This window comes from Mya arenaria, chromosome 7, assembly GCF_026914265.1.
Source record: "Mya arenaria isolate MELC-2E11 chromosome 7, ASM2691426v1".
Lineage (NCBI taxonomy): Eukaryota > Metazoa > Mollusca > Bivalvia > Myida > Myidae > Mya > Mya arenaria.
In genome coordinates, this window is record NC_069128.1 from 58,794,504 (window position 1) to 58,808,282 (window position 13,779).

The window sequence follows — 13,779 nt, forward strand, 5'->3', positions numbered from 1 at the left end:
CCTTCCGGTATTAACAATGTGGCTCGAAGTTTGGAAATTAAATCTTATTTTTGACAATAAATATGTTTTGAGCACGCTTGAATTCATTGTTGATCGTCTCATGTACTAAAGGATCATTATTTAAAGCAATCATTATGCAATAAAGCATGTGTATCTGAGACTGGTAGCGATTATATTGCGTAATTAGTGACTCGTTTTGCGTTTTGAATGGAAATCGGAATGATCAACTTAGTACTATTTTATTCAAGTCATAATACAAGGGACCAAAATTTTACCTCATTACGACAATGCTGAAGATGACAGGTCAACTTAACTGGAACATAAGTCATTGTTTGGTCCAAATTGATGTATCAAGCTCATTTTTGATCAAATTATGACAAAACAACAGTTTTGAACAAATATCTTTTCACAAATAGCGATATAAACACTGGTCTGGATATACCTCAACATAAGTAAGCCTAAGTTTATCACCTTATATTTTGTTTTTATTTGCAGCATAATCCGGGATTGTAATGCACTTGTCAATTGTAACCACTGCCCCGCCCACCCCTCGCCAGGGACAGCAGAGGCAATGGGCTGTGTTTTTACCTTTCACGTGGCCCCGCAGTGCCTAGTAAATGTGGTTTTGTCTTCATATTGAAAATAGTCGGGAATCGGCCTCACATAGGTATTCGGGGTTTCGGGGCCATTTGGCAGGGATTTTACCAGCAGTGTGTCCCTGCAGGTCGGGTATTTTACCCGGCTTTTGAGAGACCGGAAGTCAAAGTCCCCGCTATTCCGGACATGGGGGGGGGGGGCATATACAATTGGCTGGTGCATAAAAACATCTAAATAACCAAAAAAAAGTACTCTGAAAAATTCCCTTGTTCTTTTTGTTTAAATAAGCACATGTCATTGCATTTCCTGTGATAATAAAAACAAAATTTAGTCTAAGTTATGTCTAAATACAGTTGCATATGATGTTAAACTGATTCAGGTAGATTTATAAGTTGTTTCAAACTTTTTACTAAAAGCAGGGTTGTTTATTATTATGAATGATCGTCATATTAAAGTATGTTTTAATTATATAAGAAATTAGATTTATCCATATAATGTTTGTACTAAACACGGATGAATAAATAGTATGTATTCCGACATTTTCCTAATGTCCATTAGAGGTTCAGTTCAAGATGGCATTAAAATGGGTTTAAGGGCAATTATTTTGAACAATCTTTCTTATTTATATTGAATATAAGGAAAAATATATTTTTCGCTCCAATTTTTTTTGGTAAAAATCTGAGGAACTAAACATTAATTTGGTGTGGCCTAAAGGCATCTTAATTGTTAACAAGGCATTAAAAAAAACCTTAACACTCTCTGGGCTTACCTGTTCGGCAGTCTTGTACCATGTCATGGAAGCCATTACAAGTTTGTGTCGCTCTTCAGAGTGGTTCCGCAGCTGGTTCCAGGCCAGGGTCACATTCTCAGCTATCGCTCGTACAAGGTCAGAGTTGTAGTGCTGGGTGCTGATCATGACCTCTGCCTTCTGTATGACTTGCACCACACTATAGTGGGTTTTCTGCAAATGGAAAAACATTTTAAATGCAGCCAAACATTACAGTATGTAAACAAGACGCCAATGCGGCAACGCCGCATTAAAGCCGGATTTTTATTTGACGATGCAATTTTGCAAACCCAGGATTTGAGCTAGTGACCTAGTATTTTTAACCTAAAAGACCCATATTTATACTGTGTATGTATGTAAAGAAACCAAATGTCATGAAAATTGAAAAAAAAAATCAATATCCTGCAGGAAAAAAATCTATTATACTTAAATGTGACTAAGATATCCTAGGAAAAAAAAATGTAAAAGTTTCATGAAAAGTTTCATGATTTAAAAAAAAAAAATTATGACATCAGGAAAATATTTCCTAAGATTTGACCTAGTGACCTAGTTTTTGATCTGAGGTGACCCATATTCACAAATGTTTAAGACAACAAGTAGACAAATATTCTGAGCAAGTTTCATAAAGATTTGACAAAAATTAATGAATTTTTATGGCCGTGGAATTCTTTCTCTTAAGGCAGTTACTCTGTAATTAGAATTGCAATTCCTGTACACTGCACTCCCTCTCATTATGATCCATCACTGTATGAAATTTTATTAAGTTCCATCCAATAGTTTTTAAGTTATGATCCGGACAAGAAAAAGGTAACAAAGGGCAATAACTCTGTAATTGGCTGAAAAAGAATTGCGGTTCCTGTACATTACACTTCCTCTTATTATGATCTATTACTGTATGAAGTTTTATTAAATTCAATCCAATAGTTTTCAAGTTATGCTCCGGACAAGAAAAAAGAAACGAAGGGCAGTAACTCTGTAATTCGCTGAAATAGAATTGCGGTTCCTGTACACTGCACTCCCTCTCATTATGATCTATCACTGTATGAAGTTTTATTAAATTCCATCTAATAGTTTTCAAGTTATGCTCCGGACAAGAAAAAGTAACAAAGGGCACTAACTATGTAATAAGCTGAAATAGAATTGCAGTTCCTGTACACTGCACTCCCTCTCATTATGATCTATCACTGTATGAAGTTTTATTAAATCCCATCCAATAGTTTTTAAGTTATGCTCCGGACAAGAAAGAAGTAACAAAGGGCAGTAACTCTGTAATTTGCAAGTTAATGTCTGGAAAAAAAATTAACAGCAAAAAAAAAACAAATAAAGGGCAATAACTCAGTAATTAGTTTAGGTAGAGTTATGGTTCTTGAACACTGCACTTCCTGTCATTGTGCTTTACCATTGTATGAAGTTCCAATGAATTCCATCCAGTACTTTTCAAGTAAAACTCCAGACAAAAAAAAGTAAAAAGGGGCAATAACTCAGTAATAAGCAAGAATAGAGTTATGGTTATTGTACACTGCACTTCCTCTCACTGTGCTTTACCATTGTATGCAGTTCCAATAACCATCCAGTACTTTTCAAGTTATACTCCGGACAAAAAAAAGTAACAAGGGGCAATAACTCAGTAATAAGCAATAATAGTGTTATGGTTATTGTACACTGCACTTCCTCTCATTATGCTCTACCATAGTATGAAGTTTGATTACCATTGGATAAAAACTCTTGATTTTATTACATAAAATGAAAACTTTAACGCAAAATTGTTTACGCCCGCCCACCTGCCCAACCAACCAGACACCCGCCAACCGCTCGCCCGCCCGGTTTTCGCCATTCTATAACCCGTAATTTTTCGATGAAAAATCCGGCTAATAATATATATCATATAAAATACCATAGATCCTGGCCAATTCACCTTATGTGTGACTTATTTTTTGGTTAGGAACCTTGGTCTTCCACATACCGTATCTTACAATGTGTTACATTTTATTGCGCATGCGTTAAGAAATTCCAAAAATAAAACAAAGTAACATTACTTCACTTGAAATCATGCTACTAACATTCAATACCATTCTTAAACCTATTACTAAGTTGAAACTTTCTGGTTGAAGCCCCCTATTATGCATTAAATGAACCATTCCTTTTACACTAAATCAAGTCCAATCCATTTCCCACCAGCAGGGAAATCAACCTACCTCAATGGCATTCATGAACTGGTCTTGTTCCTTTTTCAGTTGTTCAGCCTCCATGAGTGTGTTGGGACACATGAATGTGCCGGTCAACATGTTTTCACCATTACGGATCCATGATATCACCTGCAGAGATAAAATAAGCATTTAAACTTCATGTGCGTGTCTTCCTGTTAGTTTTCAAACAAAAATGTTACCTGTTTTGTTATAGTTGATTCACCCACAACCTCAGTTATTGAGATTATACAAAAGCGCTTTAGATATCTATTTCTCCCACCTCAGATAAGTAGATCCGATAATTTAACCATGCTAGAAATTCTTATCTTGCCCACGGGCGAAGATAAAATGCCCGTATGGAACTCCTTTTTAAATACACCATATTGTAATTACCTCCCTTGTTGAGACTGTCGTCTGTAGCATCATGGAAACCTTGTCTTGTGGCAATATTTAGAACGCTTATTAATTATTCTCGCTTCAAATGTCACCATAAAACAGTTTTCACGCACCTTTCAAGAAATAATGCTTCACTCTCCTTAGAACTATTTAAAGATCGATTTGACTATGAACATAATATGAATCACTGCGTGCATATCCATGACAACCACAAATTATCGCAAATCCATACGCAATTTTTATCATTAAGCACAATAGAGTTCCAGCAAAAAATACATTTTTACTTAATTTTGTTTAACTGAGGTGGGAGAAAAAGCATCTACCATAGCTGCTCGTGTAAGATAGGTTCATCCCGACCCTCGCGCAGGGTGTTTTGCGGAAACTTGGTAAACCTCGTTTCCACAAAACACCCTATGCTCGGGTCGGAATGAACCTATCTTACACTCTCGGCCATGGAAGATACTTATAATCTTGCCTAGGGGCAAAGATAAAACGCCCATATGGAACTCCTTTTTAATGGTCACTACATTGTAATTACCTCCCTTGTTGAAGACTGTCGTCTAAAGCATCATGGAAACCTTGTCTTGTGGCAATATTTAGAACGCTAATAAATAATTTTTCGCTCCTAATGTCACCATAAAACAGTTTTCAAGCACCTTTTAAGAAATAATGCTTCACTCTCCTTAGAACTATTTAAAGACCTGTTTGACTATTAACATAATCTGAATCACTGCGTGCATATCCATAACAACCACGAATTATTGCATATCCATACGCAATTATTTTCACTAAGCACAAAAGAGTTCCAGCAAAAAATACATTTTTACTTAATTTTGTTTAACTGAGGTGGGAGAAAAAGCATCTACCATAGCCGCTCGTGTAAGATAGGTTCATTCCGACCCGAGCGTAGGGTGTTTTGCAGAAACGAGGTTTACCGTCTTACACTCTTGGCCATGGAAGATACTTATAGTTATATTTATGTCACCCTTAACCAAAGAAATTGAGATTTTACACGAGTGCTTTAGCTGTCTATGTAATAGTTACAATTCCCCATTCCCGAGTTATTAAGATTTTGAACGAGCACTTAAGCTGTCTATGTAATAGTTAGGACACCAACAACTAGAGTTGATGAGATTATAAATGAATGTTTTAGCTGTCCATGTACAAGTTACGACACCCACAACCTGAGGTTTTAAGATTATGCAGTAGCATTCTAGATGTATATGTAGTATTTACAGCACCAAAGACCAGAATTTTTAGATAAGTTCCTGCCTCTACAACCTGTTTTTGAGAATATAACTGAGGGCTTTAGCAGGAGTGAATAATCTCAATCACAACTGAGAAACTGTTTTGTATCATGCTTATTAGGTCAGCATTTAATTAGTGTGCGGCAAAAGTGAACAGTGTTGTTATTTTCCACAAGGTATTATAGAACATTTATATACTTTATCTGAAAATAAACTCATGAGCTTATTTTAAAGCTGTACTTCACATTTTCATTAGAGCTTACCTGTCTGGCCTCCACTTCAAAGTTCCGCAGCTGTACACACTGTTCTAGGCGGCTACGTTTGGAGTCAGCCAGTGTTTCTAGGTCAACCTCTCGTTCATGCAGGTATTCTAGAAGTTCCTGTATCCGAGTTGGCGCGTCGTAATGCGAGTCCGCCATCAGTTGTACACCGGTGGTCTCAAATAGCTGGAAAATTGAAAATATAGTTGTTATATTATCAAGTGTTATGGAAGCTCTTGTAGTTGGAGCGTCGTAATGGGAGTCAACCATTAGGTGAAGCCCCATGATCTCAAATAGCTGGAAAATGACAAGTAAATGAGAATTTATTTCTCTATCTTATTTTATTCTTTAACATAGAGTATTTATAAATGAGACTTTAAGAGAGATGCCAAAATGGTTTTGCCTTCATCCATTAATTGTAGGTTATTTGAATTGCATGTATATGGCAAAAATAACGATGGTTATAAAACCATGCTTCGAACTAGAGAAATATGCTTTAAACTTTTAAGCATTGGGGTCCTTATTGATGATTCCATGTTTACTTATACATGTGCAGAAAGAGCATCTTTTCTTCAAAGTATAAGTATAAGAAAGGGCTAACCTATTTTATGCACTCATGCAACTCATATCAATCCTGTAATTGCACAATTTCAATATATTCGAGTACAAGGTACAAAATCACATGGTATTTCAAAATGCAGTAATCTCGGAACCTGTTTTTGCACACTTGGCAGAGGACTGAAGTACAAATGAAATGAATGCACAATTGTATAAACTGTTTAGACAGTGTGTTTTAGCTATCCTGAACAGTTTTCCAGACTTCAAATTGAATCAGGGAATTGTTTTTATATCTGAGGAAGAAAGATCAATAACAACCTACAAGTCTTACTTATTGAAGGCTTTGCCCCAGGAAATAGGGCTTGGTCAAATACTCTTTTATTCATACAAGAATGGAAATCTTAGTAGATAAGTGCCCTTAAACTAGTATTAGGCCTAAAAAAACACAAAAACATTTGGTTTCGGGTTACCCGACCCTACCTACGAAGTTGGCGCCAACCCTATAAGTATGTTCTAATATGTAGTTTAAATTTATTTTATGCTATATACAGAATATTACTTTAACACGATTCTCTTATGATCAAAATAACATTCTTATATAAAGCCTACCTTCCCTACCTGTTTTTGAAAAGGATTTAAACCTAACAAAAACATCTTTCTTTTTTGGCCTTACCTGTGAAAGTTCCTGGCCCCTTTGTAAGACCTCGAATGTGCAGTTCTGCATATGTAAAACACTCTCATTATGCATGACGAGCATCTGTTCTGCCTTGTTGCCGTCGGTTACCAGCTCCTGGTGCTGCAGTTCCTCCGCCCACAACTCCAGCTGGGATGACACCTGTAAATGATAGGAAACAAGTGATTTGATTGGCTGGGATGACACCTGTAAATTAAGCGATTTGATTGGTCAATCTCCTTTTTAATGTACAAACTGGGGAATCATTCATTTGAAAGTGAGTATTTGATTGGTCAACCTATGGTCAACATAGAACCGAGGGCATCAATTATGTATCTAATAGACTATATTTTTATTAACCTTTACTACGCTGCAATGTTGTAGTGTAGTTCAGTGCTCACTAGTGAATTGTTTCAAGTGAATGTGTGATATCTCATCCATTGAGTTTTAAAGGATGCCAGTTATATCATCCTTGATTTGCTGCATTCAAACTTTAAGAGACAGAGATGTGGAATTGTTGAAGTGTTACTTAAGCAGACATAATTGATGTCATACAAAATTGCCTTAACTTCTCTTAATCTCTTTTGTTAAACTTTAGGGTAAAAAAAATAATGCTAAATAAATAATATCACAAAAGGTTTGGTTGTCCTTACCTCAAGGGCATCTCTCTCGAACAGGCGAAGCTGTAGACACAGATCGAGCTTCAGTTTACGGGCGGCCCATAATTCCTCAAGCTCCGAGCGACTCTCGTTTAGCTGGCGTAGAGTGCCTTAATAACATTACAAGCAGGATTTAAAACCATGTAAATATTATAGTGACATAAGTTGAATTTTGAAGGTGATATTCACAAAGCAATTTGATTAAATTTTCAACTTAATGGAAAAAGTATTTTTTTATAATTTGAAATCAAAGTAAACAAACAATGTTTGTACACCAAATACACGTATATGAAGCCAGGCCAAAAAATGGTCTCAATAATAAATGTAATAAATTTGATTAAATGTAGAGGCTATTCAAAATAATTGTTGCACAAAACAGAAGTTAGTAATTGTCACCAAGATTCTTTGTGAACACGACCTCTGGAGCCAATTAGTAAAAGCTCTGGGGAGCTCATCAACGACATAATGACTAATGTCGGTGCAGCAAACAGAGTTACAAAATAGCAAAATTCACCAGGATATATCTGATATCCCAATGATTTAAAACATTGAAACAATACTTTGATATCATAAGTGTTTTGAAACGTTTGCCTTTCCCTGTCAAACATCAGTTTGCACACAGATGTGTGACTTCAAAAAATCAATGGGACTTTAAAGTTTAAATGATGCTTTAGTAAATGATGAAATATATTCAATATCTTACTGAAGCCAGCAATTATCCTCAATAATATATAAATGAGATATGACAAAAGTGAAAATGCTTGTTTGTACTTACTTTCAATGTGTGAGTAGTCGCTGTTGACATTTTTACAATGTAAAGTTTAAACAATTCTTCAGTAAATGACTAAATATATTCTATATTTCACCGAGCATCAATAAAATATCATTTAAACTTGACTAATATGGAAATGGTGGTTTGTACTCACTTTCAATGTGCGAGTAGTCGCTGTTCTGGTTTGCTATCTCTGGGTCCACATTGAAAAGCCTGTAGAACAATTTCATGAAAAAGTCAAAAAAGTATAGCAACCGTAACCAAGTCCATACCGAAATCCGGGCAGTAATCCGAAACACTTTAACGCTCAATAAAAACATCCAGAGGAAGAAATTTATCACAGATAAGGCAACAAGCATCCCAGGATGCATCAGGTTTGATTCTACTTCCTTTATCACAGACCGCGGGGAACGTATACGCCCAAATATGGAAGTCGAAGTCCTTGATGCTGCTTGGTTCCTGGTTTGAATTTGGAATGTGTGGATTGGATGGGTGTTTGAACGTGGAATAGATGCTGACGAAGTTCTATGAACTGCGAGATTTTGATTTTGTGAATTTGTGGATTGTGTGCGTGCACTGTCAGATCTAGAGTTAGTTTGAGCATTTTGTGTGGAGCCTGTGGCATCTGTCAAACTCTTAACACTTGTTTGGTCTAGATCTGGACTGGTTCTTACTCTCTTTCTCTGTGTTTGGTCTGAATCACTCTCTGTACTCACATTCCAGTCTACATTTTCAGACTGGTCTACCACACTTCTTCTTAAAACAGAACTGTCGGTATTTTGTAATGCTACATTTTCATTGGATGATTTTTTGTTCTTTCTTAAGTTCTGAAACAAGGATCTAAACCCTGATTGGTCAGTGCTTTTAGTTGGTGATGCGGGAGGGGAAGGATTCACATTGTAACTCCTCCTTTTAAACAGTTTTAACCTTGGCCTCCATTTTGTGTTTCGTTGTAGGTTGTCATGACTACTAGACCTGGCTGTAATGCCACAAGCACCTGCAGATGATGTCACTTCCTGTTCAAGTCCTACACTGAGACTGGTTCCATGCCAGGAAGCCCTGTAATGGGCATCTGCCAGTCTACAAGCAGCCTGCTGGGAACCAGATCTTCTGTTTGTACTGGTACCCTCATTTTCCACTCCATCTTCTGATGCGTTTGAATTCTGTTTTTCAAGACTCATTAATTGTTTTCTTCTTTTCATTTTAATCCTTTCTGGGTTCTTCTTCCTTACATCATAAATCCTCTACACACCATTAAAACAATTAATATTATCTTGCATTTTGTCTATTTCATTTGATGGCATGACTTGCTTTCATTCTTATACAGAATATTGGCTTGAAGTTGAACTTTGCTGCTGGAATATGTGATAAAGAACAGTTAAGGTAACTGTATACTTATAGATCCTCTTGAGATAAAGGCGTTGAAAGCTTGTTGTTATTGAAAACAGTATCAAAATAATATTTTGAAGGAATTATAAATAAATGAAAAGTTAATTTTCAAAGACTTGCCCTATTTTGGGTGATAAAAACCATGATAGTGAAACATCTGTATTTAATGTGAAATTATTGAGAAGCCAAGTAACCTTAACATAGAATCACATATTTCATGTTGACCCTTCTATTTGACCTCATTTTCTATTTTTATATTCAATGGTACAGTATGTATGTTGGTGTTTTTATGTTTTTGTATTTTATGTCTCATCACTCAGAGCCTATTATGTTGCACCTTGTGTAATTAACCAATGATGATTTACATACAATGAGCCAAAGTGTGGTTGGACTCAACATTGAAGAGTTTCACATCAAAACAAAAGCATTCCTGCCAGGTATACAGATAAGTTTACCCAATTTTCCCAGGAGAAACAAGACCACTTGGAGAAGATCAACAATTTCCCAAGGCTAATTTGCAAACTGCTACATGCCAAAATAATTAAAAATGTGTCTCGAGTTTCTGCGGAATTTTCAAAAGCAAAAAACTACCTGCACTACATAATGGAATTCAGAAAGAGCATTGAGTTTAGATCATTTTCTACAATGTAAACTTATATTCTATATTAATAGTTGTCAGATGACCTACTCTTTATATTATACAGTTTCCAATCTCTCCTTCCTTAATTTCCGATATTAATGTATCCATCTGATCACAGCTTTATGGAGAATACTTCAAGTTTACACATCATTTTTATGATCCAAATAAAACAACACCCAACTGACATTCCCTTATTCAATTATACAGTCATTTAATTTCCAATTACATCTTCCATAATTTCGATATAGAATAAAAACAAGTCCCATTAAAATGTCAGCTGCGACATGTTTAAAATAAAAAATCACTGGTACAAATCCTTATTTAGCCTCTTTCAGTAAAATTCCAAAATTTATTTTTATGAACTTTCCAAGCAAACAAAATTTCTTGACACACAAACACTATAAATATTTAAATTTTGATAAAATCCTAGCTCATCTTTTATGTGTTTTTATTAAATATTTTTCTATCCTAACCCTCACATAATTATTAGACACCTCATTATTCAAGATGAAAGGGTTCACTCAATGTTACAAGGATGTTACAAGTTTAACACATATATCTAGTAAGAGTTTAAATTACAGCTGTGTAACGAAAACCACCCCTTTCATCTTACTATGACTTTAACCATCTTATATTTTAGGTATTTTAAGATATTAGGAACAAAAAGTCTTCTCTTTTGTAAAATATCAATTCATCATTATAACTAGCAAGACACATTTTGCTAAATTCATTTTTTACAGCATTTGAATATATTATAAGAAAAGAAATCTGTGTTTTTATTGAGAAATCCATCATTTTAATTATAAAACTCCACCTGTTCATTTTTATGAAATTCACTTGTACAATGATGTATTGAAAATTTTAAAATGTTATAGTACAAACTACTAAAAAATCACAAACTCAGTTTATTATATGATCTCGAGAAAACTGAATTATGAAAATGTCTGATTTATTCATTAAAGTTAGCATCAAGTATTTTTGGTAAAAAGACGGCATTGTTAAAATGTATAACATAACATAATTTTCCATGAGTTTAAAAAAAAGTATGCAGTTTGAAAAAAATGATAATTGATCCAATCCATTCACACTTATTTCTTAAAAGTTATCAAAACATGACATATATCAGCATCCTATGTACAAATAAGCCTTTAATTTCCTAACTAATGTCATTCCCCATAATGTTAAATTTTAAAGCTTGGTGAAGCATATGATTTTATTATCACTTTAAAGTGTTTTGAAATGTAAAACTAGACATATCACAGAATGTGATTAATACCCCTGCACGCCTAAGTGTCAGAAATACAGTCTGGACAGACAGACAGACAGACAAACCTGTCCTTATCCTATGATTGTAATTCCTGCCATATTACTTCAAACTTCAACCATGAATGAGAAAAAATAATGGACCAGACACCATCTATCATCATTAAGGCTTATACAGCAAAACTGACAAAGTTGGAATGTTGCTGTAACCTTGACCTCGAAGGGAGGGACACAGGTCTTGCGCTTGACACAGCCTCATCCTATGGACTGGTAACTTCTTGCAAATGATTTTAAAATCCAACCATATATGACAAAGATATGGGCCGGACATGAAATATCATCAGTAAGGCTTACAAAGCACATACATCCCTTACATGTACAGGGATGTTGTCTTTATTTTTTTTCATTTGATCAAATTTCTGTTAATTTTAGAGTAACAGGCCTTGCTAAACATGTGCGGGCCTTGCTTAACAATGTGCGGACCTTGCTAAACATGTGCGGGCCTTGCTAAACATGTGCGGGCCTTGCTAAACATGTGCGGGCCTTGCTAAACATGTGCGGGCCTTGCTAAACATGTGCGGGCCTTGCTAAACATGTGCGGGCCTTGCTAAACATGTCCAGGCCTTGCTAAAAATGTGCAGGCCTTGCTAAACATGTGCGGGCCTTGCTAAACATGTGCGGGCCTTGCTAAACATGTGTGGGCCTTGCTAAACATGTGCGGGCCTTGCTAAACATGTGCGGGCCTTGCTAAACATGTGCGGGCCTTGCTAAACATGTGCGGGCCTTGCTTAACATGTGCTGGCCTTGTTTAACATGTGCGGGCCTTGTTTAACATGTGCGGGCCTTGCTAAACATGTGCAGGTCTTGCTTAACATGTGCTGGCCTTGTTTAACATGTGCGGGCCTTGCTAAACATGTGCAGGTCTTGCTTAACATGTGCTTGCCTTGTTTAACAAGTGCGGGCCTTGCTAAACATGTGCAGGTCTTGCTTAACATGTGTTTGCCTTGTTTAACAAGTGCGGGCCTTGCTAAACATGTGTGTATTGTCTCAGGGCAACAAGGGTACCATGTTTCACCTGAATATTTTTAGAAATATTATGTGCTATGGTCAAGGTTAAAGTTTTTGCCCAATGAAGAGGCAAATGACTCTAGGGCTATGACAATACCCAAACTTTGTTCTTAAAAAACACAGATGATCAAGACTGCAAAAATAAAAGCCAGCGCAATCAGTGTTCTGATTCTTCTTAGTGTTATTTAACATCAATCAAGAATAATACTATTTCTCCAACGCTTGTTACAAATTCCTCTCAGAAACACAGTCTCAACAGAGTAAACCTCAGAGTAAATGTACATACAGTGTTCAATACATGACAATATGAGTTCCAACATGCCTGGCTCATCATATTGTGATTACCACTGAAAAACGCCTGTCATAAATCTTTTATGGCATATTCTTGAGAAGAAACCATCATTAATATCCCTGCTGTAGGTAATCGTCTGTATTCCAGTTGTGAACATGAGGGCACATTATATATGACTTGGTAAACTAAAGAGCATTACGATTGATACAAAATAGCTGCAAAATAAATATGAACAAAATTTCTAATTTATTTTATCAATGTTCAAAACACAGGCAAATAAATGAAAACACAATAACACAGTAGAGTAGAAATGAGAACCAATGACGAGAGCTGACAGGTGAATGGATAAGCTGATATAACAGAATTTTAGACAGACCAACAGGAAAATAATGTATATATAGACAAACAATTGATAATAACAAAAATTCAGACACCAGTAAGAGATTGACCAAGGTGCACCAGTAAGGGATTGACCTAGGTGCACCAGTAAGAGATTGACCTAGGTGCACCAGTAAGACATTGACCTAGGTGCAACAGTACGGGATTGACCAAGGTGCACCAGTAAGAGATTGACCTAGGTGCATCAGTAAGGGATTGACCAAGGTGCACCAGTAAGAGATTGACCTAGGTGCACCAGTAAGAGATTCACCTAGGTGCACCAGTAAGGGATTGACCAAGGTGCACCAGTAAGAGATTGACCTAGGTGCAACAGTAAGGGATTGACCAAGGTGCACCAGTAAGAGATTGACCTAGGTGCACCTTTAAGGGATTGACCAAGGTGCACTAGTAAGAGATTGACCTAGGTGCAACAGTAATAGATTGACCAAGGTGCAACAGTAAGAGACTGACCTAGGTGCACAAGTAAGAGACTGACCTAGATGCACAAGTAAGAGATTGACCTAGGTGCACCAGTAAGAGTTTGACCTGCACCAATAAGAGATTTATGGGATTCCCTGGGACACAGACTAAAATGTAAAGGAATTCCCTTAATC

At 36.1% G+C, this 13,779-nt stretch overlaps 1 protein-coding gene across 1 annotated transcript in view; it reads right to left on the reverse strand.

Annotated features, from left to right (window-relative positions):
• LOC128240369 (kalirin-like) overlaps window positions 1-13,779 on the reverse strand; it is a 206,779-nt gene that overhangs the window by 157,970 nt on the left and 35,030 nt on the right. Inside the window, 6 exon segments of the mRNA XM_052956997.1 lie at window positions 1,367-1,558; window positions 3,580-3,699; window positions 5,477-5,659; window positions 6,705-6,866; window positions 7,358-7,473; window positions 8,290-8,348. Of these exon segments, the coding sequence (XP_052812957.1) occupies window positions 1,367-1,558; window positions 3,580-3,699; window positions 5,477-5,659; window positions 6,705-6,866; window positions 7,358-7,473; window positions 8,290-8,348 (832 nt within the window).